Below are 25,581 nucleotides of genomic sequence, written 5' to 3' on the forward strand. Positions count from 1 at the left end.
CAAGCCCAGAAGGTACCAGTGATGCCACCTGCACAATTGGTCCATCTGCAGTTATTTATTGAATGCTTACTGTGCACGCGCAGGCTGGTGCCCGGAGACAGACTCCGGGCAAGGCTGTGACCCTGGCTCCAGGAGCTTACAGTCTAGGGGGACAGGCTGGGGGAAGTGCAAGCACCAAGGCAGCCAAGACCAGTTCAGGCGGGAAGCGTGACACCTGGCAAGCTAGGGATGAGCTCTTGGGGCCCGAGCCAATGCGATTTAGCACTCCTGGCAAGGACACGCATGGGCGAGTGTGGGCAGACCCAAGGACAAGAAGACTGGGGACTGGTGGGGAGCACTAAGGGACCCATCACCAGTCGGCTTGTTTGAAATGGCATTGCGGACCAAAGGGATCAGGGCTGCCCCAGGCGGGGTGGCGAGGCCCCTAGTTCCCCACCGAGACCCAGGGCGAGAGGTCCAGCTGATCGATGGCGGAGCAATCCACAAAGCCTTGTGGGTAGCTGTTGGCCTGGAACGGGTGCAGGGGGACCTTGGTGATGTGGGTATTGTCGCAGACGAGGCGTGAGAAGGACACTTTCCGGAGAGCGTCACGCTGCCTCCTAGTGAAGACCCCGGGGCTCTCCCACCAGAACCTGCGGGTGGGGCTGGGTTCAGACCCTGCTTGTCTGCACACTCAGCCCCGGCCAGCAGCCATGGGGAGTGCTCCGAGGTCGGAGTTCTTCCTTGCCAGTGTGGACCACACCCACAGTAAGAAGGTTCGTCCTCCTGTCCTGCCCAGCCTCTCCCTGCCTGTTCTTCCCTCTGTTCTCCACCCGTGCCCTCCCTTCCCCTCTCATCCCTTGCCCTCCTCTGCCTTTCCTTCACTCCCCTCTCTACCCCTCCCCTCCCCTCCCTTCTCCTGCCCTGCCCTTCCCTCCTGCCCCTACCTTCCTCTCTGTTCCCCTCTCTACCCCTGCCCTTCCCTGCACTGCCCTCCCTGTCCTGTCATCTCCTCCCCTGCCCTCCTGTGCCTTCCCCATCCTCCCTTGCTCAGGTATGCCCTCCCCCAGCCTCCCCTCCCCACCGAGGTTGTACTTGCCTGTCTCCATCCCGGATCTTCTGGAACTGCTTCCCCAGGAGACAGGCCAGGAGAGGCCCCACCCGGCCCCCTTCGACCAGGGGCTCAGCAATGCCCCCTACCCAGATGTCAATGTTGTCTGGGGTCCCGTAGAGGTCCAGGAGTTTCTTGGCCAGCATCTTGTTCCTCAGCACAGTGCCCAGCTCCTCCAGTGTCTGGGGCTGCGAGAGGCCACAGAATCTTCTCCAGGAGTTGTACCCTGTAGGGGCGGGGAGGAGAGGTGGGGAAAGAAGCTGCTTCCTCGGGGCTCCATCAGGCTTTGAAAGCCCGGACTCCCAACCAGGCAGGGTGGGGTGGGGGCATCCTGTGTCTGAGGCCTATGGGAATATGGGGCTCACTGTGCATGCAGGGACAGTTCTAGCACAGACACACATGTGCACTGCTGCGTAGACTCGCTGAGCGACTCCCAAAGGTCAGAGAGACTAGCACGGTCACGCAGGGACGGAATCCCAGCCGCCCGGCTCCCACTCACAACATTAAATTGCCCGGAAGAGGTCTAACTGTCATTGTCTGCCACATGTTCCTCTCCTTAAGCTTTCCTGTGATTTTTAATTGGTTTTACAGTTGCTGAGCTCTCTCGTCTGAGGGTGCACAGGAGAGCACCAGATATGCCCTTCATCTCTGACTTAGGGAAGATTCCATTTCACAGATGAGTAAAGTGAGTTTTAAAAGTGGGCTGGAGGGGCTGGAGAGATAGCACAGCGGGTAGGGCGTTTGCCTTGCACGCGGCCGACCCGGGTTCAAATCCCAGCATCCCATATGGTCCCCTGAGCACGGCCAGGGGTAATTCCTGAGTGCAGAGCCAGGAGTAACCCCTGTGCATCGCCAGGTGTGACCCAAAAAGCAAAAAAAAATAAAAAATAAAAAATAAAAAAAATAAAAGTGGGCTGGAGGGGCTGGAGTGATAGCACAGCAGGTAGTGCATTTGCCTTGCACTCGGCCGACCCAGGTTCAATTCCCAGCATCCTATATGGTCCCCCGAGCACCGCCAGGAGTAATTCCTGAGTGCACGAGCCAGGAGTAACCCCTGTGCATCGCCGCGTGTGACCCAAAAAGCCAAAAAAGAAGAAAATAAAAGTGGGCTGGAGGTGGCAGGGGGTGGGAGGTGGAGGGTTGGGGGAGTGAACCTGGGGACACTGCTGCTGGGAAATGTACACTGGTGGATGGATGGGTGTTGGAATACTGTATGACTGAAATCCAATCATGAACAGCTTTGTAAAAATAAGTAAATAAATAAATAATTTTTTAAAAAGTAGGCTGGAGACAGGACAGGGGGAGGCACTTGCCTCCATGCCATTAACCCTCGCTCACTTCCAGGCACCCCATATGGGCTCTCTAAGCACCACCAGGAAGGACCCCTGAACACGGGGCCAAGAGTAGCCCCTGAACACGATTGCACATGGCCCAAACAGTCACCACCCTGAAAAAGTGAATATCTCTGGGGCCGGGACATAGCACAGGTATTAATCACGTGCTCTGATTCTCAGAGCTTCCCTGGTACACCCTGGAGTCTCCAGGCACTGCTGGGGAGGCCCAGGGAAACCCCAGCACTACATCACTACATCTTCTGATGTTTACCTCGAACTGCTGCCTGGTTGGGCAGGGAGGGGCCCAGGGTTTCCTGAGAACCACTTGGGAGAACTCCCCACCCCTCTCCACCCCTGCCACCCCATGGCATTCCTGTCTTCTACTTTAGAATAGACCAGATAATCAGGATTATAGGAGAGTCTGCAGGAACATCAGGACTCAGCTCCGAGCCTCCTGGGCCAGCCCGTAGCCCACTCACCGGGCATGCCGTGGTCCCGGCCCCGCTGTATGTTGATGGCAGCCAGGTCAAAGCCGTGGATCCTGTGAGTGGGCTGGAAAAGCTTGTTGCGTAGCTCACCCGTCATCATTTTACTCTGTGTTATCATCTTGGATTTCGTGGCCAGTAGGCCCCGAACCAGAGGATCAATCCCACCTGTGACGGAGACCAGGGCCTGTTCTGGGCATGGGGGAGGCCGGACCCTCTGCCATGAAATCCAGGTCAATGGAGCATCTGGGGCTGGGAGGAGGGGTGAGAAATCCCTGCATCCTTCGAGGGGGCTGGGGTCCGTCCAGACCGCTGCCTGGGGCTGGAAACAGGGGCATCGGGGCAGAATAACCACGCGGGGGCACTTCGGGGAGGCTTCGGAGCCGGAGTTCAGAGAGCGGGCTCCGTCTCCCAGAAGGTCCTCCGAGGAACTGGGTGGCTTGGGAAGAGGTAGCAGAAGTTGCAGGAAAGGGCCCTGGCTTGTCTGAACTTCAGGAAAGCTCGGTCCAGCCCAGCCCAGGGAGAGAAGAGGGATGGGCCCAGTGTTTGGCACTTAATGGAGGTGAAAAGTTCTAAAAGGGAGCAGATAAAGCAATTTATTTCCCAAACCCATCGATTCTCTCCTGAAGGTCAAAGAAGACTGAAAGAAGGGAAGGAGACGCGTAGGAGGGAAAAATAATAATAACCGTTCCTAACTGCCCACTGCCTCCCTGTCAGGAATTGTCACAGGGAGCTCCACAATGGAATCTCAGGTGATTTGGGCAGGAAATCATCCTCATTTTACAGATGAGGAAACTAAGGCAAAAAGAGGGATGTTCACTTCCCCAAGGTCACACAGGGGGTTCTCAGAGGCTGACTTCTGGCCTATGGGGTGAGGCCGGTGGGTGACAGGGCCTCCCTGCGAGGACCTACCATCCTTGACAATCCTCCAGGTGTTGAAGAAGAGGGTGTGGAGGGGCAGCTCTGGGCCCCACGGCTGGTAATTCTCATCGAGGCGGGACACAGTGGAGGGGATCTCTACGTGGCCAAAGCGAAAGGCAAACGTGAAGACGTTGGCGATTCGGGGATCCTCAGAGGGGTTGTAGCCACAGTAGGGAGGGATCCACTTCTGCATCTCATCGCCTAGCAAGATGGGGAGATAGTCCCTGAAGGTGACTATCTGGAAGGAGAAACAGGTTGTAAGGAGATGGTGCAGGAAGACTGAGACCTCTGCAGGGGGAGCTGGAGAGGGGCATTAGCCAAAGGGGATGGAGGACAGAAATGCAGCAAGGTTGTGGCCAGAGAGATAGTACTGCGGGCAGGGCGCTTGCCTTGCGTGTGGCTGACCTGGGTTTGGTTGCCAGCTTCCCACACAGGCCCCTAGCCCTGCTAGGAGTAATTCATGAGCACAGGGCCAGGAGTAAGCCCTAAGCACCGCTGAGTGTGGACGCAAAACAAAAAACGAAATGCAGGAAGGCAAATGGACAGTCGAGGAGCCTACTTGTTCCCTCCCGGGGACCGAGCGGACCTCACTAGCAGGTTAGGACAGTCATTTTACTGATTCTGTGTGGTTCACCTCAACACAGGTGCTGCTCTCAGATGTCTGTATTGGGATGTGCTCTCTGCCACCCTGGCTCCAAGGACAGCCCTGAAGTCTCCCGGGGCAGTGGCCGGGGCAAGAGGAATGAATGATGCACTGCAGGATCAGTTCCCAGGAGAGCCCTGGGACCTTCCTCCAGCCTCCAGTTCCAGAAGAAAGGCCACACTGTAGAGCTCAATCTCTAGTTTTGTTTTCATTTAAAACCACAAACTGGCATACATCGATTTAAAAACTTGGGAGGATAAAGCATGTTACCATGTAACAAAATAATTATATTCATCTTTTCCAGTTTCTGTTTCTATGAAAATATTTTTATAAGATTATGGTCCTAGAAGATACATATTTTTGCATTCTGCTTTTCCACTTACCGTTTCTCACATTTCTGCCAGCTCGCAATTATTATGTAATTAAATGTGCATAATACCCTATTGCACTCATGGGCCCTCTTATCGTTTTCTTTGTCTGCTGGTTCCAATTTGTTCAGCAGCATGGACCATGGGAGTATCATCGTGGGAGCCAGGAGCCTGCTCCTTCACTTGTGGGAGGCAGCAGGAGACAGAACCCTATTTCCAGCTGCAGTGGACCGGTCCAGCTGTAGCACCAAACCCATCTGCGGTCTCAGACCCCGGGGCTGACCTTCCAGCACATTCAATTAAAATGTGCAGATTAACAGCAATATGAGAACCATTCCAAACTTTTTCTCCTGAGCCAGTCAGTCAATCAACAGTACCAAGTAACCATGCCTGTGATGCTAACATAGACGCGAACCCAATCAGGCTACCCAGAGACCTGCTCCATCAGTCCTGGGAGCAACAGAATGTGTAGTCCCAGGCACGGTTCCAGGCAGCGCCTCCCACCCCTCCCCCCCACCACCAAGTACCCAGGGTCTGCACCACTCTGATATACTGAGTCCAGGGGACAGAGAAGGGAAGGCTGGGAAGTGTGAGATGGGAAGGAAGCAGCAGAGGGGAGGAGATAGAGGAGTGGGGCGCAGGGGGGTAGCTGGAGGTGCAGCAGCCAGCAGGGGCAGAGGTGGGACCTGCACGAAGGCTCCCAGGATCTTCCGGGCCTCCTGGTAGAGCCGCTCCCCGTCCCACAGAGGGTTACGTGTCCTCAGCTCCTTGACCAGCCGGTTGTGCTCTCGGAGCAAGAGGGTGTGGGAGGTGGCCAGCAGGATCTGCTCCGAGGCTCGGGAATCTCCTGAAATCCCAGAAGGCAGGAAGGTGGGTTCTCCCCGGATGACCCCCAATTCAGGAACCTGAACACAGAAATGATGGCTCCCCAAAGGGATCCTCCCCTGAGGTCCCTTAACCAGGAGAAGGTCAGATGGGGAGGGGCAAGGACACATCGGTTTGGAATCTTCCCTCCACCACACGCTCTGTAGAGGTGGGACTTGTCGCTGTCACTGTCACTGTCGTCCCGTTGCTCATCAATTTGCTTGAGCAGGCACCAGTAACATCTCCATTATGAGACTTGTTACTGTTTTTGGCATATCGAATATACCACAGGTAGCTTGCCAGGCTCTGTTGTGAGGGCGAGATACTCTCGGTAGCTTGCCGGGCTCTCCGAGAGGGATGGAGAAATCGAACCCGGATAGGCCATGTGCAAGGCAAATGCCCTACCCACTGTGCTATCACTCCAGCCCTCCAGAGGTGGGACTTGGAGCGAGTTATTGCACATTTCTGAGAATGGGGAATCAAGGACACTCACAAATTTTAATAAGGACTAATTCAAATCCCAACTGCCTTCTCAGAAGGACAAATAAGAGGGGCTTTCTGGAAGGGTCTCCCAAGGGTGCTTGGGGCTTTGGAGGGTGGTTACATAGTGCTGGAAATCTATCTTGAGACCTTGTGTGTACAAGGCACTGGCTCTGCCCCTCAAGTCAATCCTGGATCCTCAATGTGGGGCTTTTGGTGCTGAAGGTTTTAGGCGGGGCTGGGTTAGGACTGAGGACGGGAACCAGGATGGTAGAATGTCTCTGTGGAGTAAAGGGGGCAGAATTGGGGCTGTGACAAAGGAGGAGGGCAAGAAGGGGGTCATTAAGTAATGAAAGACCAATATTTCACAGAACAGTTTCTGGAGTCCTCTAATCACTGGGAGAGGCTGTTAAATGTATAAATGCTTGGTTTTGTAGCCACACCCAGTGGTGCTCAGACCTTACTCTTGGCTCTACACTAAAGGATCACTCCTGGTGGTGCTTGGGACACCATATGGGGTTCCAAGAATCAAACCCTGGTCTGCTACATGCAAGGCAAGCACCCTACCCACTCTTCTATCACTCCACCCTTAGTGGATATTCTTGAGTAAACAGGAAAGGTGTGGTTTGCATCTGGATTGATGAGGGCATGTGTGCCCACAGATTCCCAAGAGACCTATCAAAAGCTTTGACCCAATGGTCATGCCAGGGTAGGAGGGTGTGGTCCTATGAGGGGGGTCTTAAAGGAAACATGGGGCTGGAGTGATTGGACAGTGGGTAGGGCACTGGCCTTGCACATGGCCAACTTGGGTTCAATTTCTTGGGCATTCCATATGGTTCCCCAAGCAATGCTAGGATTGATCCCTTAGCACAGAGCCAGGAATAATCCCTGAGCACCACAGGGTGTGGACCCCAAGCCATAAAAAAATAAATAAATAAAAACAGGCACAAAGTCCCCTCAACAAGAGTGTTGATTGTCTAAACAGCAACTGCAGCAAAATTTCACAGAAAGCTTTAAATGTCTCCAAATGGATTGAAATAATAAATTATGGTAATTGGGTCATGGGGGCTATATTGAGTGAAGGAAGACAACAGGATGTGGTGTCATCATAGTGTCATCCCAGTGAGGTATAACAATACTCAGCATATCTATGAGAGAGAAAATGCTGAAAAGAGAGACATTAAAAAGTCAATAATGAGTAGCCGTGAATGGTGGGACTGTGTGGCTGTACTTTGTGCTTTCCTGATTTAATAAAAGATAAGTGTGCATGTGTGTGCGCACGCGCACACACACGTGCACACACACGCACACACACACACGCATGCACGCATGCGCGCATGCGCGCGCTGAGCACGTGTTCTTATATTCTCTCTTCATCAGAGTCCTTCTATCAGTCCAGACCCAGGGCCAGAGACTATAGCGATGAAGTGTGTGTTTTTCCCGGAGGATGGTGATAAGGGAGACTCAGCAAGTCCCCCCAGGTCCCCCCAGAAATTCTATTAGCCTCTTACTCTTCTCTGTCTCCCCAGGGCTCCCCCTACCCCTGTCACTCCCACCCGACTCACCAGCCAGAAAGCAGGGCACGCGGGCAGTGGTGTTGATGAATTCGCAGGGACTTGGCTTCTTGTTGTCAAAAGGCAGGTAGGCCAGGCCCCGGTCCGACACCTCCTGGTTGACAGCCAGGAGGCCCAGGGGGCTGCTGAGGTTGCGGAGACGGTTGGCCAGGCCGGGCTCAGCCCCGTAAACTAGGCTGGCATCCAGGAAAGACGTCAGGGCATTGATCTGTTCCCGGGCCACGGATCGATAGGGCTGCACGGGGCAGACAAACGCCGCTCGAAAGAAAGGCATACACTTCCCTTGCTTCCTTGTCTTGGGATCACTGGGTGGGAGCTGTGGAGAGATGAGGGGTGGGTGACTGGAAAGGGGGATCACGATTGGGCGCTGGCTACCTCTTTCTAGAGGGATCCTGTGCGAAGCTGGTGAAGTGATGAGGGTATCCTGGCACCCCAACACCAGATAGGAACTCCAGAGCCCCCATCACCACCAGGGGTTCCACCTCCCGGGCCTGCAGCAACCCGAAGTTGATTCCCTCTCATTGTTCAAAAGGCCTAAGAGCAATTCCTTCATCTCCCAGAGAGGGCTCCAGAGGTCGGAGGACGTCTGAGAGCCCTGGGCAGGGAAGCAGCAGTGGGAAACGATGAATAGTCACGTCTAATAACAGCTGTCATTTATTTATTTGAGACCTTAACCTAGGCCAGCTTAATGCTTACTTTTGTCCTTATAAAATCTTCTAAGATGGCTAATCCCATCTCATGCTACAGGTGAGAAAACTGGGACTTGGCATGAGGAACTTTCCCAACAATTTACAAACTTGAAGGAATCGACGCGGCTTCAGCTCCAGGTGGGCCTCAACCCACGGCTCCTGAGCTTCCTCTCTGAGCACACATCTCAGACTGTTGTTTCAAAGAATAAGCCCTTGAAGCAAGGGCAGGGACCGGAGCGATAGTACAGCAGGGAGGGTGTTTGCCTTGCACACAGCAGACCGGGGTTCAATCCCCAACATCTCATTTGGTTTCCTGAGTGCAGAGCCAGAAGTCACCCAGAGCAGAGCCAGGTGCGACCAAAACACAAGCAGGAGTTTCGACAGACCCCTGAAACCTCAGGCTTGCTTCTGGATGAAAATCCCCACAAGTCCTTGCTGTAAACGTGACTCATTGTTTGGGGCACAGTCCTCCTGGAAAACCATCTCCCAGAGCAGGAATGACTTCGGGGTTCCAGTGGGGTTCCACCAGCTTTGCTGTGTGTGTGGACCCAGGGAGAGATGGATTTCCTAGAGTCTGGTGTGAGGCTGGGGGCGGGGGGGGGGGGTGGTTCTACTTTCTCTCAGTCCCTTGGGGGATGCAGAGCTGTGAAACCATCATCTCCCAGCGTCCCAGTCTCATCAGCAGTGGCTTCTGGTCCCTTTCTCACGAGGGCCCCCTTTCTTTAAAGGGAGATGCAGTGCGCCTCCCCTTGGGACTCCGGGGTGCTCAGGTGAGCTGTTTCCTGGCTGCTGGGGAGCTCGAGGCACCCAGGCCTGCGTGGGGACCTACCATGATGGGGAAGCAGTTGCCCTCCTGGATGCAGTGCTCTTCACACTGAGCTTTGGAGTACTCGCTGCTCCCCAGCTCGGTGTCGGGGGCGAAGTCCAGGTCGTGGTCCACGATCTGGCCCCACTGCATAAAGAGCAGGGACCGGCCGTGGTCCAGGACGCTCTCTTCATTCAGGTAGGCCGCCACGTGGTTGGATACTTCCCGCGCCTGCAACCAGGGAGGGCGGGCTGGAGGGAGCAAGGCTTGGGGGATTCCGCGCCTGTCGTGGACTGTGGACCCTGCGCTCCTGCGGCCAAGTGCATGCCATCCCAGAGGATGCTAAGCGTGAGAGGGGGGCGGCACGGCCCCCACCTTGTGGACGTGGAGACTCGAATCCCAGAGAGGGGAAGCTCAGGCGTGGGGGGTTGCCCACAGGTCTGGTGACCTCCAGACCTGAGGGCTGCAAACCGAGCCCGGCTGCCCCCTCCCCTAAGTGTGTGCAGGGGTCTGGGAATCCGCGAGGGGCCTTGGGGAGGGGTGCAGACCTCCAGGCAAACAACAGCGGATGCGCTCCGGGGGCTGGGGCGGGGCAGGCGCGGGCAGGAGGGGGCAGGGAGGCCATCTGCCTGGGGCACCGCAGGGATCTGGCAGCGGGCAGCGGCGACGTGACCACCGCGTGGGGCTCGGCGAGGACATGGACCCACTCGGGGCTCGGGGCTCTGCTGCCCTCCAGTGGCGCTTTTCGGGAGCATCGCCCGAGAGCAAGTCCCCGTCTCGGGCTCCCGGTCATTCCCGGCTCGGGGCTCACCAGCGGCACCGGGTGGCCGTTCCGCGTCTTGCCGGGGGTCCATCCGAAGGGCAGGGAGAGCCCGTCCTCGTACTCGGCGGGCAGCCAGCGCGCCAGCGCCCGGTTGGCGGCGCCCAACGCGGGGTTCTCCCTGGAATCGAGCAAACCCCGTGCTCAGTCTCGGCCTCATTTGCGCCCCATCCCTGCCCCGCTTCTCTGCAATTCCCAGGTGGGGCCAAGCTGGATGGACCGGGAACCTCTCACCCCCAAGGGTGGGGGGGAAGTGTGGGAGGGGGAAGGGCGCAGAGGAGCAGCCCCTCAAACGTGGGAGTTCTGCACTGCACTCCCCGCCCACCGCCCCCAACCCTGCAAGATGCTGGGCTCCTTTTCAAGGGGCTGGGGGATAAGAGGGGGGGTTCTACTGCGTGTGCCCCCCACCCCAACTACTCATGAGGGGTCACCTGTTGTTACAGTCTCCGGTGATGGTGCGGTAAGGGCTGTCCTGGTCGCATGGCACCACATGCACAGGCGCCCCGCAGCCCACCTTCCAGGACAGCGCTGTCAGGTCCAGCCTGGGGCCTGCAACAGAAGGGGTCCCGGGAGCACATGCTGAGGCTCTGGCGGGGGTGGCAGGAGGCAGAATCCAGGGAGGAGTCTACACCGTCTGGAATCCACTGTGTTTAAAGTGGATCAAATCTCTCAGGTGGTGTCTCATTCATTTAGTGCTGGCAGCTCCTTAAAGTAAGACTTTGGCAGTGCGAGGGGACAGAGAGGCACACTTGGAGATGCTCAGGGCTTACTCCTGCTCTGCACAGGGGAATTACTCAGGAATCACACTCCTAGCAGGGTTTGGAGAACCATACATGTGCTGGGGATCAAACCCAGCTCTCAGTGTGCAAGGCAAGTGCCCTGCTCACCGTATTATCTCCCTAACCCAAGGTAAGATTTTTTTTTATATATATATAGGGTGGTGCTCTAAGAGCCATAGGAAGTCCAGGCATTAAACCCACATGCCAAGCCCGTACTCGGTCCTTTGATCTCCTGGCCTCAAGGTGAGAATTTTTACTCCCATTTCACAGGAAGGAAACGGAGACCACCAAGGCTTTAGACCAAGACAGCACTGCTAGTAATGCAAAAGCTCCCAGTGTGGTTAGTCATCCTCTGCCTCTAAGGTGGCTGTGGTTAGGCTTCCTGTGATGAGCCCAGCTCCTTCCGAAGCCTCCCTGACAGTGCCGGCACCAAGCAAGCGGGGATGTGGCCAGAAACAGTGCTGGGGAGAGACAGCTCTGAACATGCCACAGGGGCTGGGGGCCCCAGGACATTCTCTGTGTCCTGGACTGAAGCCTGGTGCAGCCTGGAGTCTGGGCTCTGGGGTGGGGGAGCAAGGAACCTGTGAGAGCTGGCAAGTGCTGGAGATCTCAGGTGCCCAGTGCTCCTGAGAAAACAGGTCATGGTTTTGGTTCACGCTGCCCAGGATGCAACGAGACATCAGCCCACTGTATCCGCCTGGCATAGGAGGCTTGAACGTCTGTCAGGGAAGGACACTGTGTGTGGCTTGGGACAGAGAGTTCCTGCTAGTTGACGGTAGTGACCCCTCTGGCTTACACAGGGAACTCCTCTTACTGGCCTTAGCCCTCCCTCTGCACGGAAGTCCTGCAGATGGTGTTATATAAAGGCATGGACGGGGATCCTGCTCCATCCCCGGCACTGCATGCCTCCCCCCTTGCTTCAGCACCGCCAGATCTGGCCTGGGTGACCCCTGGACACCACTGTTATGTCCCTGATGGTCTCTGACCTCACAGAATCCGACCACTAAACTGTTCTGCCTTATTGGCTGAGCATTACCGGGAGTGTCCTCCCTCTCCGGGTCCCCTGAGCTCTACTTTGGAGGCTCCCTAATAAATAAACGCATCAACCAGGAGCAGGTATATCCCCTCGTGTGACCTTGCTGGGGCCCATGGTCTTTTGGCGCCTCCTTGCTCTGCATCCTAGGGAGTCACTGGCATAGTGGAGGGGAGGAGCCCCAGGGGTCTGCACTTTGGGGGTTGGCCTGTGCTTTCTGCTGCAGGGAGCTGAACCTGGGGATTGTGGGGGCGAAGTACCTGTGGTATTGGTCTTGGCTCTCTCCGTCAGTCTCTTGAAGGAGTCCTCCCACACTTGCCCGTGGCGGACGGCCGTGCGTGTGGGCCCTCGGGCGTGCTTGAGGTACTCTGTGAGCTGCTGCAAGCAGGGCATCTCGGAGTGCAGGGCAGCCTTCAGCCTGCAGGGGGGAGCCATGGGGAGCCATGGCCAGGTCCCAGGGGAAACGGGTGTTTCCTGTGCTCTCAGCATCCCTTATTTCTCTGCTAGTGCTTCTGGAACTTTTCTTTTTTGTTTCTTTGGCTTACACCTGGCCGTATGCAGTCCTTAGTCCTGACTTTGCTCAGGGATTGCTTCTGCTAGAGCTCAAGGGAACATGTCTGGTGCCAGGGATCAAACCTGGGTCAGCTGCGTGCAAGGTGAGTGCCCTACCACCTGCTGGACTGTGGCTCCGGCCCTATCTGGAATGTTTCTCATGGGAGGTCGGAGCGTGGGGCCAGAGGGCTGCAGCTGAGCTGGGAGGAACTCCGCTGGCGGAGCAGATGCTTAATGGGTGTATGGCCTGACTTTGACCCCGACACCACACATCTGCCCCCCACTAGCACTGTCAGCGTTGCCCTGGTGGCCTCTGAGCACTGCTGGGCTTGAGCACCGGACAGCGAATCCCACCCCTAGAGTGAGCACTGCTAGGAGTGCCCCCACCGCAGAGCTACGGATGTACCTCCTCTGAAAAATTACTCATCAGACAGGGAGATGCTCTAAGGGCTGGAGCACAGGCTTTGCATGCCGGAGCCCCAAGTCCACCCCTGACACTGCAGGGTCTCCTAAGCACTCTCATGGGTGACCCCTGAGTGCCAAGCTCAGAGTTTCCCCCTCAAGCACTACAAAAATGAAGACCAGCCTGTAGCCCCATAACAAAACCTAAAACTGAGCTAAGCAACATAGACAAAATTAAACAAACGAAACAATTCGACTCCCAGGACTGATGGATTCATTCAGAAGAACCCCTGGCATCTTGTGGACCAGAAATTCTAGAAATGCTAAAGTATCTTCCCCTTTGCCTGTGCAAACAGTCTTTATTGAATAACGTTGGTGCTAAGCCAGGGCATTAGGACAAGCCTCTGGACGCTGCCCTGCAAGCAGGAAGCAGAACCAAGGCCCCACTTTGAGTTAAGTGGGCAAGCTAAAACTTGTGAGTCCGGATGATCTGAAGAAGTACAGCATGCTCTCATACGCCCTCCTGATCATACATTATCTTGGCAGTATAAAGCAGCATTTTCCCCTCTCTTACACATCCTTAATCTGGCTTGAACTTCAAGTGTCAGTATAAGCCTTCTCTTTGTTTTTTGTGTAACCGACCACAAGAATGTGGGGGACGTGATCTGTAGAGCCTACGTGTCCAGCTCCATATCTTCCTCTGACATTTTATTTTATGTATGTATGTATTTATTTATTTATTTATTGCTTTATGGATCACACCTGGCAATGCACAGGGGTTACTCCTGGCTCTGCACTCAGGAATTACCCCTGGTGGTGCTCAGAGGACCATATGGGATGCTGGGAGTCGAACCCGGGTCGGCCGCGTGCAAGACAAACACCCTACCTGCTGTACTATTGCTCCAGTCCCTCCTCTGACATCTTAATCATGACAACATAGCTTTGACAAGACAATGTATACCCTGATGTTCTTTTGACGAATGCTTATCCTATAACTGTACTCTATAACTGTACTCTCGTTAGTGATTCTTTCTTTGGGATGAAGTCATTAGGATGTAACTGATAAAAAAATAGAATAAAAAGAGGCCTCTGACAATCGCTCTTGGTCATGATCCAAATCGATGCCTTGACCCTCCGTGCTCTCCACATTCCTCTTGTATGTCTAGTCTCTGCACCTCTGACCGACTGATATAAACCACTTCATGGGACAGATAAGGTCCTGGAGTCAGTGGAGATGTGGATAGTGGCAGGTAAAGTCTTGCTGACATCTCCTGGCCAAAAAGTTCACCCTAATTTATTCCTTATTTTCCCCTCTGTAACATAACTTCCTTATCTAGGAAGTTTGTGACAATACACAAGTGACTGATCGATGGCAAGGCAGTGTCAGAGAAATTCCTCCTAAGAACCCTCTACTGGGCTAGAGAGAAGTCAGCAGGCCGCATGTGTGCAAAGCATGCTCGGTGTGGGAGATCCGGGGTCAGTCCCCAGCGCCACAAGGTCCCTCAGCACTGCTGGGCACAGCCCATGTGCACAGAGCCCGGAGTAGCCCCCAGCACTGCAGGGTGTGGCTCCAAAACAAAATTAAAACAACAACAACAACAACAACAAAAATAACCCTCTACGGCTTTCCCATGCCTCAGTTTCCCCAAGAGTGGGATGAGGCAGTACTCATATGATCTCTCAGGCTCTACACTTCTAAATGATTGGAAGTGGTTCAGTTCTCACCAGCACCAAGCCTTGGTCTGGGATACAGTTCACTGGTTCCAACACTTGGCAGTCACCATGGATCAGGTTATTAACTGATTTCAGAGGTGAAGGGTCTGTTGCCTTCTTCTGATGGTCCACTAGGGTGCTTGGGGTGGGGACAAGGGCTGTGATGACTAACCTCTAATCACCAGCCTTTCTTCTTCCATGCCCTCAACTTCAGTGAAAGAGAACCCCAGGGGCTGGAGCACTAGTCCAGTGGGGAGGGTGCTTGCTTTGTATGCAGCTGACCCTGGTTTGATCCCTCACATCCCATATGGTTCCCTAAGCACCAGCAGGAGTAATTCCTGAGTGCAGAACCAGGAGTAACCCCTGAGCACCACCAGGTGTGACCCCAAAGCCAACAACGACAGCAATAACAAAAACCCAGAGATGAAGCAGTTTTGCTGCTGTTGCAAGTCCAGTGGCCCAGCGCCTTGCTCTGTCTTCCCTGCTAACCACTCGCCATGTGTGGCCACTTAAATAGAAATTCTTCAATGTTACAAACAAATGAAGAATCCAGTTCCCCTATGGCACTAGTCATGTTTCCAGTGCCCAGTAGCCTTGGGTGGCCAGTGGCTCCTGTTTAACAGGACACAGATAAAGAATATTTCCTCATCGCAGATACTATTTTGTTGGCCAACACTGTCATAGAGTTTGGGCCTAGAGGCAAGGTTTGAATCCTGGTTTGCTGACATGACCTCAAAGTGAGTCAGGGCTCAAAGTCGAGCTTCCTTCGGAACCCTGAGTGCAGGCTTCCCTTCGCACCTGGTGTCCTGAGGGCCGGTCCACTGCCTCCTGGTACCATTTCCTTACCCATAGGATGAGGATGAAGCTTCAGATCAAGCTGTGCTGTTGGATTATTTCTAATCTCAAACACAAATATTCTATCTAGGTTGATTTAGTGCTTCTCAGGAGTTTTGGCCGAGAGCAAGAGCCAGCCCCTGGAGCTGGACTGGGCATAGTACTCTGGGCACAGTACTCTGTGCACAGTACTCTGTGTAGTGGGCACAGTACATGTTAGCATCAGAACCACCATCCAGGTAGCCCACTCCTGAAGGGGCTGGGACAAGACATCTCAAGGCCACCCTGGTAAAAAAGTGCTCTACCTAGAAGGCCTCTTCCAGGGTTCTAGGAGTTCTTCCTTCCTCCTTCCCTTGCCCTCTGCTCTGCCTGGCTCTCCCACCTGAATTCTGACTCACCAGGGACTTGCCTCCTTTGCGCCAGGGCTGGGCTCGGGGTGCTGACAGCACTTCCAGAGAACTCATTGCTCCTGCAGGCTGCACCCTGATCTCCCCATCGGCCCCTCCCTTGCCCTCCTAACTAGGCTCCTGCCCCCCAGCGCCTCCCACGCCCCCAAGCCTTCCCTGTCCCAGGGATCTCAGAATGAGGTCACTCTGTGCAACAGTACTCTGTGTAGTGAGCACAGTACACTCTGATCGAAGCATTTCATTGGCTGGCCCTGGGCTGGGGTGATTCTCTGTACTTATTGCATTTCTTCCTTATAATGTTGTACAACCATTGCCTTTACCTAATCCCAGAACATTTCCATCACCTGGAAAAGAGATCTCCATATCCTTTAAGAAGTCACTCCTCTGGTCATTGGTTGGAATCTACCACAAGTGTGTGTGGGGCAGAGGGTAGGTAAGATAGAGAAGGGACCAGGATGACAATGATAGTTGGAAATGATCATGCTGAAGAATAACTGAGTGTTGAAAGAATAACTGAGTGTTGTAAAGCGATATCCATGGTAACCGTTCAATACCTGTATTGCAAACCACAATGCCCAAAATGGAGGCGGGGAGAGAGAGGGAGAGTGAGTGAGAGAGAGAGACAGAGAGAGTGAGAGAGACAGAGACAGGGACAGAGAGAGAGAGAGAGAGAGAGAGAGAGAGGAAAAGAAGAAAAGTGCCTGCCATAGAGGCAGGCGGTGGGGGTGGGGTGGAGTGAGGGGGATGGGAGGGAACGGGGGACACTGGACTGCTGCTGAGAAATGTGCACTGATGGGGGATGGGTGTTGAAACACTGTATGACAGAAGCCCGATCATGAACAGCTTTTTAAATGTCTATCGCAGTGGTTCGATTAAAAATAAAAAGGGGGGGGCAAAAAAGAAAAAAAAAGTCACTCCTTAAGGAGCAATAGTATAGTGGGTAGGGCACTTGCTTTGCGTGTTGCCGATTTGGGTTCAACCCCTGGCATCCCGGATGGTTCACTGAGCCCTGCCAGGAGTGATCTCTGAGCACAGAGTCAAGAGTAAGCCCTGAGCGCCACTGAGTGTGGTGCCCAAACTAAAAATTAAATGAAAACAAAATCACTCTTCATTTCTCCCCTCTGCTCCTTCTTCCCCACCCCCAATCTGTTTTCTGACTGTGCTCTGTGGCCCTCAGGACCACAGTCCCCACCCTCGTTATATGCCATATCCTTAGGAGTCGCCTTGTTTTCTGTTCCTGAGCCCCTGCAACTCTTCCCTGCCCTGGGCCTGGACTACCCTCCTGTTGGGCTGGTCCCTCACACCCCGCGTCAGGCTTTCCGGGACCCAGGATGGGACAATAGTACCTGCTGTTTCTTTTCTTCACTCTCAGTGCTAACCACCAGCCCGACAGTTTGCTCGTGTAACAAGGTGTTTAAATGTGACTTCCTGAGTTTGCTTCTGGGCACACCTGGCAGTGCTCAGGGGTTAGTGCCAACTTTGGGAGTCATGCCCAAAGGCGCTTGGGGGACCTATACAGCGTCAAGGATCAAACCCAGGCCTGCTGCTGCAAAGCAGGGGTTCCAACCTATTGCTGTCTTTCTCCAGCCTCTGAAGCAACTCTTTTCCTCTCCATAGGTCCCCTAACTCCCAGAACTTGCAAGTGGGGGTGAATTTCAAAGCAGTCCATTTACCACGTACAGTCAGTGATGAGCACTGAGTTTGTGGCTTTTATACTCTCTGCACCGGAGGGCTCTCAGAGGATGGAAGTAGAGGAGGGAAAGAGCTTCGTCTGGAGATGCTTGCTGAAATCCTCTCCTGCCTTTGATTTCACTCTAGTGACAAGGGCCGAGTGTGCCAGGAATCTTGGCTGGTGGTCGTCACCTGCTCAGACAGAGCCTGCAAGCAAGCCGTGGCGGCTGGAGCTCTGTACCCGACAGCAGAGCGAGCCGGACGGGGTGCTCAGAGCCCCAACTCCACACACCCTCTAGTTGCTGGAAAAACTTTTCTTTTTCCTGCAAGCTGTTTAGAAGGAAGTGGGGGAGGAGCATGGGGGCAGGCAGCCGTTCCCCTGGTTAGAGAGGTGAAAACAGCTTCTCCAAGAGGCAGAAAAGGGCCTGTGGAGGGAAGGAGCCCTGAAGGCAATGGCTTTGCCAACGACGTACACCTCACTGTTTCTTCCCACCCCTCCCCACCACGTCCCCCCCTTAAGCCCCAGAAATCGGAGGGGGCTTGTGGAGAGGGAAAAGGGTTGCTCCCTCTGCCCCTCAGCTCACTCAGCCCTCTTCTTCTTCTTTTTCTTTTTTTCAATTGAATCACCGTGAGATACAGTTACAAAGCTTTCATGTTTGAGCTTCAGCCATACAGTGATCGAATACCCATCCCTCCATCTGTGCACATTTTCCACCACCAATGTCCCCAGTATCCCCACCCCCACCCCTACCCCAGTCCTCACCCTGCCTTTATGGCAGCCAATGTCCTCAATATACTCTCTCTGCTTTTGGGCATTATAGTTTGCTCAAATTTTCCCACCACCATTCAAGCCTGTCTGTCAGGGGCAGGCACTAGATAATTGATTTTCTGTTGCTCACTTTGAATGGCTCTCTCTCTCTTTTAGGCTGGCATCTGAAGCCCTCCCAAAATCCTCTTGGGACTAGAGAAGCCAAAGCACTCTTGGCATCCACAAGTCAGAAAAATAAAAAGTTGGGGGGAAGTGATGGAGAGTTGGTTCATGGGCTGTAGCGCATACTGTGGATATTGGAAGGCTGGGTTCAGTCCAGGCACCACCCAGTCCCAAACACCTTCACCATGAAAATTACAGGACAGACCAGACAGAGGCCAAGAGAAACGGAGCCTGATGCCAGTGTGAAGAGAGGGGGAGTGGGGTGGGGGAACGTGCTTGCTTCCTGCTGAGCATAACGGTTCCTTCTCGCTTTCGGCCTCCTCTCAACCTAGAAGGTAGGCTGAGGACAGGGGGCCAAGGCTTCTCAGCTTACTTTGGAAACACCAGCCCTGCCATAGAAGAAAGATGGGGTTCTGCTGTGTCCTATGGGATTCCCGAAAGCCTGGGAAGCTTTTATAGGGCTGGTGTGTCCGGGTGTCTCGGTGGGCGCCAGTCTTGCTCTGCCCGCTGCCAGTGCTAGGTCTAGCTGCCAAAGGCTCATACTCAGAGCCTTGTTGGATGACCATTTCAGAGCCAACGCAGCTGAGACTCGCCTTGTGCTGCCTCTCCCCACCCCGAGCTGGCAGCTTCCACAATTCCTTGACAAGGAAACAGTGGGCAGAGGAGAACTCAGCCGCCTGGCTACAAGGCGGGCAGAAACAGATCCCCTGGGTCCATCACCTTGCTCCCTTCCCCCTTTACCTCACCTTCTTCCCTCCCTCCAAATGCTTCCCTGCCGCTATCACCTGAGTCTAGGGGTGGATGGGGCGCTCTCTCCTCCAGGCTTTCCGGGACTGCGTGACCTCAGGAAGCACTAACCACTGGGAGAGAAAGTGCTTTCGGGCTAGGCGGGATGGGCAGAGGGTGTCGGGAGTGCTGCCTGACCTTCCTGCCCGCCACAGCCGCATCCTTGGGAAGGGCAGGTTGTATCATTGATGAGGTTATAGGTTGATCTCAATGGGCTTCCTTGTCATTGCCAGGAAGTGAGTGAGTGAGTGAGTGTGTGTGTGTGTGTGTGTGTGTGTGTGTGTGTGTGAGTGTGTGTTGGGTAAGGGGGTGGGGGCTCCCCTACCTGGTCCGGGAATCCAGGAAGGCCTTGTTCACTTGCGCCTTGACTTGACTCACGGTCTCCGAGATGGCAGCCGACCCTGTGGTTTGCGCTTAGAGAGAGAAGCAGGAAGGGGTTGTCACGCACCCCTCCAGACATGCCTCCTGCTTCCGTCTGCGTCTCAGCCCCTTCAGATCTGAGGCTTTCTCAGAGACTCCCGAGGAGCCGAGGGCCTGAAGGAGGGAACCTCCCTGCTCCTCAACTGGGAGGCCAGAGTGGGGCCTCAGGAGCCCTGAATCGCCGTCTGCCCCTGCGAGCCCCACTTCCTAAACTTGCCCCACTCACAACTCCTCCTCACTGAGAAATGTGCAGGGCGAACACCCCAGGGTCGTGACGCATTTCATTTCAAAGTCATTTTTGGGGGTTGTGTGTTCAGAAAACTTTCACTATTGCTGGAGTTATTTGCAACCCCTATTTTCAGTGCCAAGGGACCCCTCTGAGGTCATGACCCCCAGCTGAAGAAGCCCTGGGCTCAGACCCTTGGGGGAGGGGTGAAGGAGGGGTGATAGCTTCTGAGTACAGCCCCGGAGGTGGCCTGTTATTTTTTTTTTCTTTTTGGGTCTCACCCGGTAATGCTCAGGGGTTACTCCTGGCTCTACACTCAGGAATTACTCCTGGTGGTGCTTGGGGGACCATATGGGATGCTGGGAATCGAACCTGAGTTGGCCTCATGCAAGGCAAACACCCTACCCACTCTGCTATCACTCCAGCCTGGAGACGGCCTGTTGACCTGGGCCCTAAAGCTGATCACAGGGCTCCTGAGGTGGAGAAAGGGATGCGAGAGGGAGCAGGTAGGGTTCCTTGTTTTCAGTCACAGTAGGGGGCTGGTGTGTGGCCAGGGGCCACACTAATTCTCTGAGCAAGGGGAGTATAGTGGGTTAAATAGTCTCCCCCCTAAATAGGTGTCCAGCTGGGACCTCTGCCTGTGACCTTCTGTAGGAACTGGGTCTTGGCAGATCAACAGAGTACAGAACTGGGGGTCTTTGGTCCAATGACTTCTAATGGGAGGACACATGCAGTGAGCAAGGCCACGTGGAGAGGGGTGGCGGGAGGGGAGCTATAAGCCAGGATGAGCCAGGGGTTGCCAGGGCCCACAACAAGCCTGAATCGGCGAGGAAGGGGGTCATCCCTAGAGCCCTCAGAAGGAACAGGACCCTGCTAGCCCCGTGGTATGTGGCTTCCAGCCCTCCTGATGGCAGGAAGGTAGATTTTTATGGTCTTGTGGCCACTTACCGCTCGCAGCCTGGAGCCAGGGCAGGAAGGCCAGGAGGGCAGCGAGGTGCACCAGGGCCCGCATGTCTGAAAGGAGACCCAGAGTCAGGTGTCGAGCCTTCCAGAGGTCCCACAGGAGGGACTGGGATCCCGAGGGGACAGCAGAGCAGACCCTCCCCAAGCTCTGGCCACTCTGGCACAGACACAAGGCCATCGGGTATGTCTATGGTGGTGTGGACCCCTGCCAGGCTGTGATGGACGGGCCTGAGCTCGGCATCCCCAGGGACAGTTCCACATCTCTCCCACCTCATCTGTGGCTTCAGGGGGTCAGTGACAACCTCGCAGCACCTGGCCTGCCAAGTGAGGGTGCGATGGAGGGTCCTGGAATGTGGGTTCTGCCCTTGAACCCAGCCCACTGAGGACAGCCTTGGAGTTCCTGCCCCTTTTCCCTTCAGGAAAGAGGACCCCCTACCATCCAGGCGCTGCCACAGCGACCCCCTCAGAAACCCAGCCCAGAGCACTAATTGGGAGGACCCCCCCGTAATGATAGGCCTGGGCAGGGCTGCGTGCGTGGTGGCTGCCCGAGGATGTCAGTATCGCACCTCTTCCTCTGAGCCCACCTGGCAGCTCTGCCTCCCAAGGGTTTCACTGAGTGTACATCAGACGGGGGGCTGGGGAGCAGGCCCCAGTTACATCCTCGGAGATGCTAGCTGCTACCCAGGAGGGCACCCATGGGGTACAGATAGAATGGGGGCACACTTACCTGACGGGTTCTCCCACTTTGCAAGAGGGCACACCCCAGCTAGTTGGGATGTAGAACCAGGAAGAGCAATATCAGACAGGCTAGAGGGTCAACACCCCCTGAAGCCACAAAGAAGTTGGGGCTCTGGAGCTGGGCTATCCAGGTGAGCCTCAGGACACGCCTGGGACCCTCTCCCCTGGGTGGGGACTGCCAGAAGAGAACTAACTGTGCCTCACACTAGAATTTCCATCTTCCTCCCAACCCTCAATATTTCTCCCTGTCCCTTTTGTTGGCGGGTGGGGTAGGGGCCATACCTAGTGGTGCTCAATCTTTTTTTGGGGGGGAGGGTCACACCCAGCGGTGCTCCAGTGTTACTCCTGGCTCTGCACTCATGAATTACTCCTGGTGGTGCCCAGGGGACTATATGGGATTCTGGGGATTAAACCTAAATCGGCCATGTGCAAGGCAAATGCCCTACCCGATATACTATAGCTCCAGCCCAGTGGCAGCACTCAATCTTATTCCTACCCCTGTGCTCAGGGATCACTCCTGGTGGGGTTCAGGGGACCACATAGGGTGCCAGGGATCAAACCTGTGTTGACCACATGCAACGCAAATGAGCTGTGCTATCACTCCAGTCCCAGGAGTTCAGAAATTTAATCAGAAAAATTTAAACTTAGGTATTTGTTTTTCCTCTTCTTTCCTTAGGACCCCCTTCATTTTTCCCTCACTGGGAATTTGTGGGATTCAAGGTCGAAACGGTTTTCCAGATTGCAACCAACTTTACCTGTGGGTGTGAAGGAGGGATATGGGACAGCAGAGCCAGACAAAGGCAAGGTCATGCCTTTGAAAAGACGGAGTGACATGACTGCTACCAGAAACACACAGGGCAGAGGGCAGAGGACGTAGGACTTCCAAGGATGAGAAGCCAACAAGAGACTTCTGTGATAATTAGATTTTCATCCATATTATTTGTTTTTATGCAGAATGCAGAATCCCCCAAGTCCATGGTTTGCAGAAAAGCCTTGAGCCTTTCCTGAGACATAAAGCACACTTTGGGGACAAAGCCAGAGCCTTGGACCCAGGGCCATGCCTCTATTCACATTCTGCCTGCGAAGCTCCCGTTTATTCTTCAAAACCCAGACCAAATGCCACCTCCTTTGTGAAGTTTACCAGATTTCTCTCATAGAAGCTAAGTCATTCGTTTTTTGTCCTCTAACAGTATTTTGCTCCAGTTGCCTGTCATGGATTTTATGTATATTTCCTTAGCAGACTCTGAGCTCCTCAAGACTCTGTATTTATATTGTTTTTCCATTGTATAAACTTAGTAACTTAGTATCAGGAGATGCTGCGTCCATACTGAGTGAATGAAGTTTCTACAGCCTAGGAATCTAGTGCTGGGAAAATGCAGAGACGGGGGGTGGGAGGGGACAGAGACAGAAAGAGACAGAGACAGAGACAGAGAGAGAAAAAGATAGAGAGATAGAGAGAGGAAGGGAGGGACAAAGGGAGGGGGAGAAGGATAGAGAGAGGGAAGGGGGAGGGATAGGAAGAGAGAGAAGGAGAGAGTGAGAGGAAGAGAAAGAGAGGGAGAAGGAGAGAGAGAGGGAGAGAAAGAGAGAGGGAGAAGGAGAGAGAGGGAGAGAAAGAGAGAGGGAGAAGGAGAGAAAGGGGTATGGTTAGTAAGCTTCTCACACATTAATGTGCCTACAGATCATTGGGGGAATCTGTTAAATGCAGATTTGGACTCAAAAATTTATTGAAAGTACCCCGAGAGTCTGCATCTGTACTTGCAACAAGCACCCAGGAGGTACCATTGGTTCTGGTTTGCAGACCACACTCAGCACCAGCACCTTCTAGGATCTGGCTCTCAGACTCCCTGAGAAATCACCAAGGTGGCTGAAGGAAGGATCAGGAGGAAGGAATCAGTGGGGTCCTTTTCCATGAGTGGCAAGAACTCTGTTGGTAGTGGTGGGACGGGCCAGTAAGCCAACCAACAAGCACCCCTTCCCCCCGCTCCACCCCAACACTCCTACCCTAATGTTCTATTGAACTTTTTGTGCAGATCCAGGATCAAGAGGAGGATGGAGAGGAGGTAGATCTTAGCCAGACGTCTACGGAATAGAAAAACAAAAGTCTTTCATTTTCAGCTTCAGGTTGGGGACACCAAATCATATAGAAAATCGATTTGCTCCAACCACTCCACCCTCTCCGAATAAAGCCTATTTAGTGTTGCTGCAGTTTATATGCCTTAATGAGAGCCGGGTGCCCACAAGGCATTGAGGGCAACTAGGACTAGACATTCAGGACTAAGCAGGTGCTCAGATCTGTGAGGATAGCATGTTTGAGATAGCAGGTCTAAGGTGTAGGAAGCAAGATGAAGATGGTAGAGCCCTGGTTTAGGGGACCCTGAAAACACTGCAATATTTTCACTATGGTGCAGAAGTTCTGGAATCTCTCCCAAGTCTCAGGAATGTCTCTCATAGCTTCGTTCTGTTACTATTGCCCTGTCTGCGTTATCTCTTAGGCCTCAGTTCCTAAACAAAAGAAACGCAAGGTGGATGGTTCCTTCCATCCCTGGTAGTTTATCATTCTGTGACTCAGTCTCTCAAATGCAAAGAAGCCCCTACACCCTCCCTGCCCTAAATTTAATCACATTCTCCCTGACACCAAACAGGAATGACCTGCTATGGTGGCAGCTAAATCTGGCACCAGAAAATGCCTGACGACAGAGACAAGTTCAAACCCTGTCCCCAGCTTCCCGAGAAGTCTTCAGGGAAATGTCATCACAAACGGTGCCCAGACCAGGGAAGATTCATAAAGCTGATGAGTCTTACCTGCCAAATGCGCCTTAGCCTCTGGCCTGATGGCAACTGGGGGAGTTGCTCCACTTGGAGGAGCTTTTATACCTCTGCCAAGACTTTACTTCTGGGAATGGACTTTGAGGGGCTGATGTGGCTTGGAGGAGACGCTCAGGTTCAGCAGGAAACACCCTGTGACTTCAGGCCAATGCACGAGGAAACTGCCAAATAGCAAGGATTGGTTGATGAAATATCACTGGCTGCATAAAGTGGCGCCTCTTCTTCTCACTTTTCAGGTTAAATAAGTAGTTTGTATTTCAGCCACATATTAAAATTAGACTGTAGCTCAGTGGTAGAGTGCACGCTTTGCATGTGTGAACTCCAGGGTTGGACCCTCAGCACTGCAAAAAGGCAGTTGATCAATATATTATCCTTTTGTATTCATGGCAGGCAGCTTCCAAGCAGGCTGGTCCTTGCTAAGGCCATAAAAAGATCTGAATAACCCCACCATCTGTTTATTCACTAACCTTTGGTCCCTCCCTTCCTTTCACCCACTCCTTTGTGGAAGCCAAAGGATTCTTCTGCATTAAAAGTGATTGGAGCCATAGCACAGCGGGTAGGGTGTTTGCCTTGCACATGGTCGACCCGGGTTCAATTCCCAGCATCCCATACGGTCCCCTGAGCACTACCAGGGATAATTCCTGAGTGCAGAGCCAGGAGTGACCCCTGTGCATCGCTGGGTGTGACCCAAAAAGCAAAAAAAAAGTGATTTAAAAAAAGTGATTAAAAGATATTAACTTTTCCAGGTCAAAAATTTAAAACACTCCCCCAGTTTTGACCAGCAGAGGGGACATGGGTTTGGTCCTTGTTATGGTGGGACGTTGAGCCTCATCTCTGCAACCAGAGGGTTCTGGGCAGTCACTTCACTTTTGCTTTGTTCTCTAGTCATACCATCGATAGTTGTTTAAGTAAATGTTAGGATTCTGTGATTTTATATCTTCCATCAGGAAGGGCCATTAAAAAAGGCAAATAGCCAGGAAGAATTGCTTTAAAGTCATATTTACAGGGGCTGGAGAGATAGTACAGTGGATTGGGTGTTTGCCTTGCATGCCACCGACTCAGGTTCTATTCCTGGCACCACTTACGGTTTCCAAAACCCTGCCAGGAGTGATCCCTGAGTGCAGAGTAAACCCTGAGCACTGCTGGATGTGGCTTCCAAACAAACACTCAACAAAAACCTGATTTACATATCCTGTCTACCACAATAACTGAAAAAATTTAAGT

General features: G+C 53.7%; 1 protein-coding gene across 1 annotated transcript; it reads right to left on the reverse strand.

Annotated features, from left to right (window-relative positions):
- Positions 1-424: 424 nt before the first annotated feature.
- Positions 425-20,839, reverse strand: LPO (lactoperoxidase). Its single transcript, XM_055132228.1, has 12 exons — positions 20,776-20,839; positions 19,507-19,594; positions 12,146-12,303; positions 10,505-10,622; positions 10,065-10,194; positions 9,278-9,484; positions 7,751-8,075; positions 5,528-5,688; positions 3,822-4,068; positions 2,904-3,077; positions 1,079-1,316; positions 425-632 (listed from the first exon to the last, which is right to left on the reverse strand). Exons 1-12 carry the CDS (start codon positions 20,837-20,839, stop codon positions 425-427), a joined length of 2,118 nt encoding a protein of 705 aa, XP_054988203.1.
- Between the last annotated feature and the right edge of the window lie 4,742 nt (positions 20,840-25,581).

The sequence above is a fragment of the Sorex araneus genome, chromosome 3, assembly GCF_027595985.1.
Source record: "Sorex araneus isolate mSorAra2 chromosome 3, mSorAra2.pri, whole genome shotgun sequence".
Classification (NCBI taxonomy): Eukaryota; Metazoa; Chordata; class Mammalia; order Eulipotyphla; family Soricidae; genus Sorex; species Sorex araneus.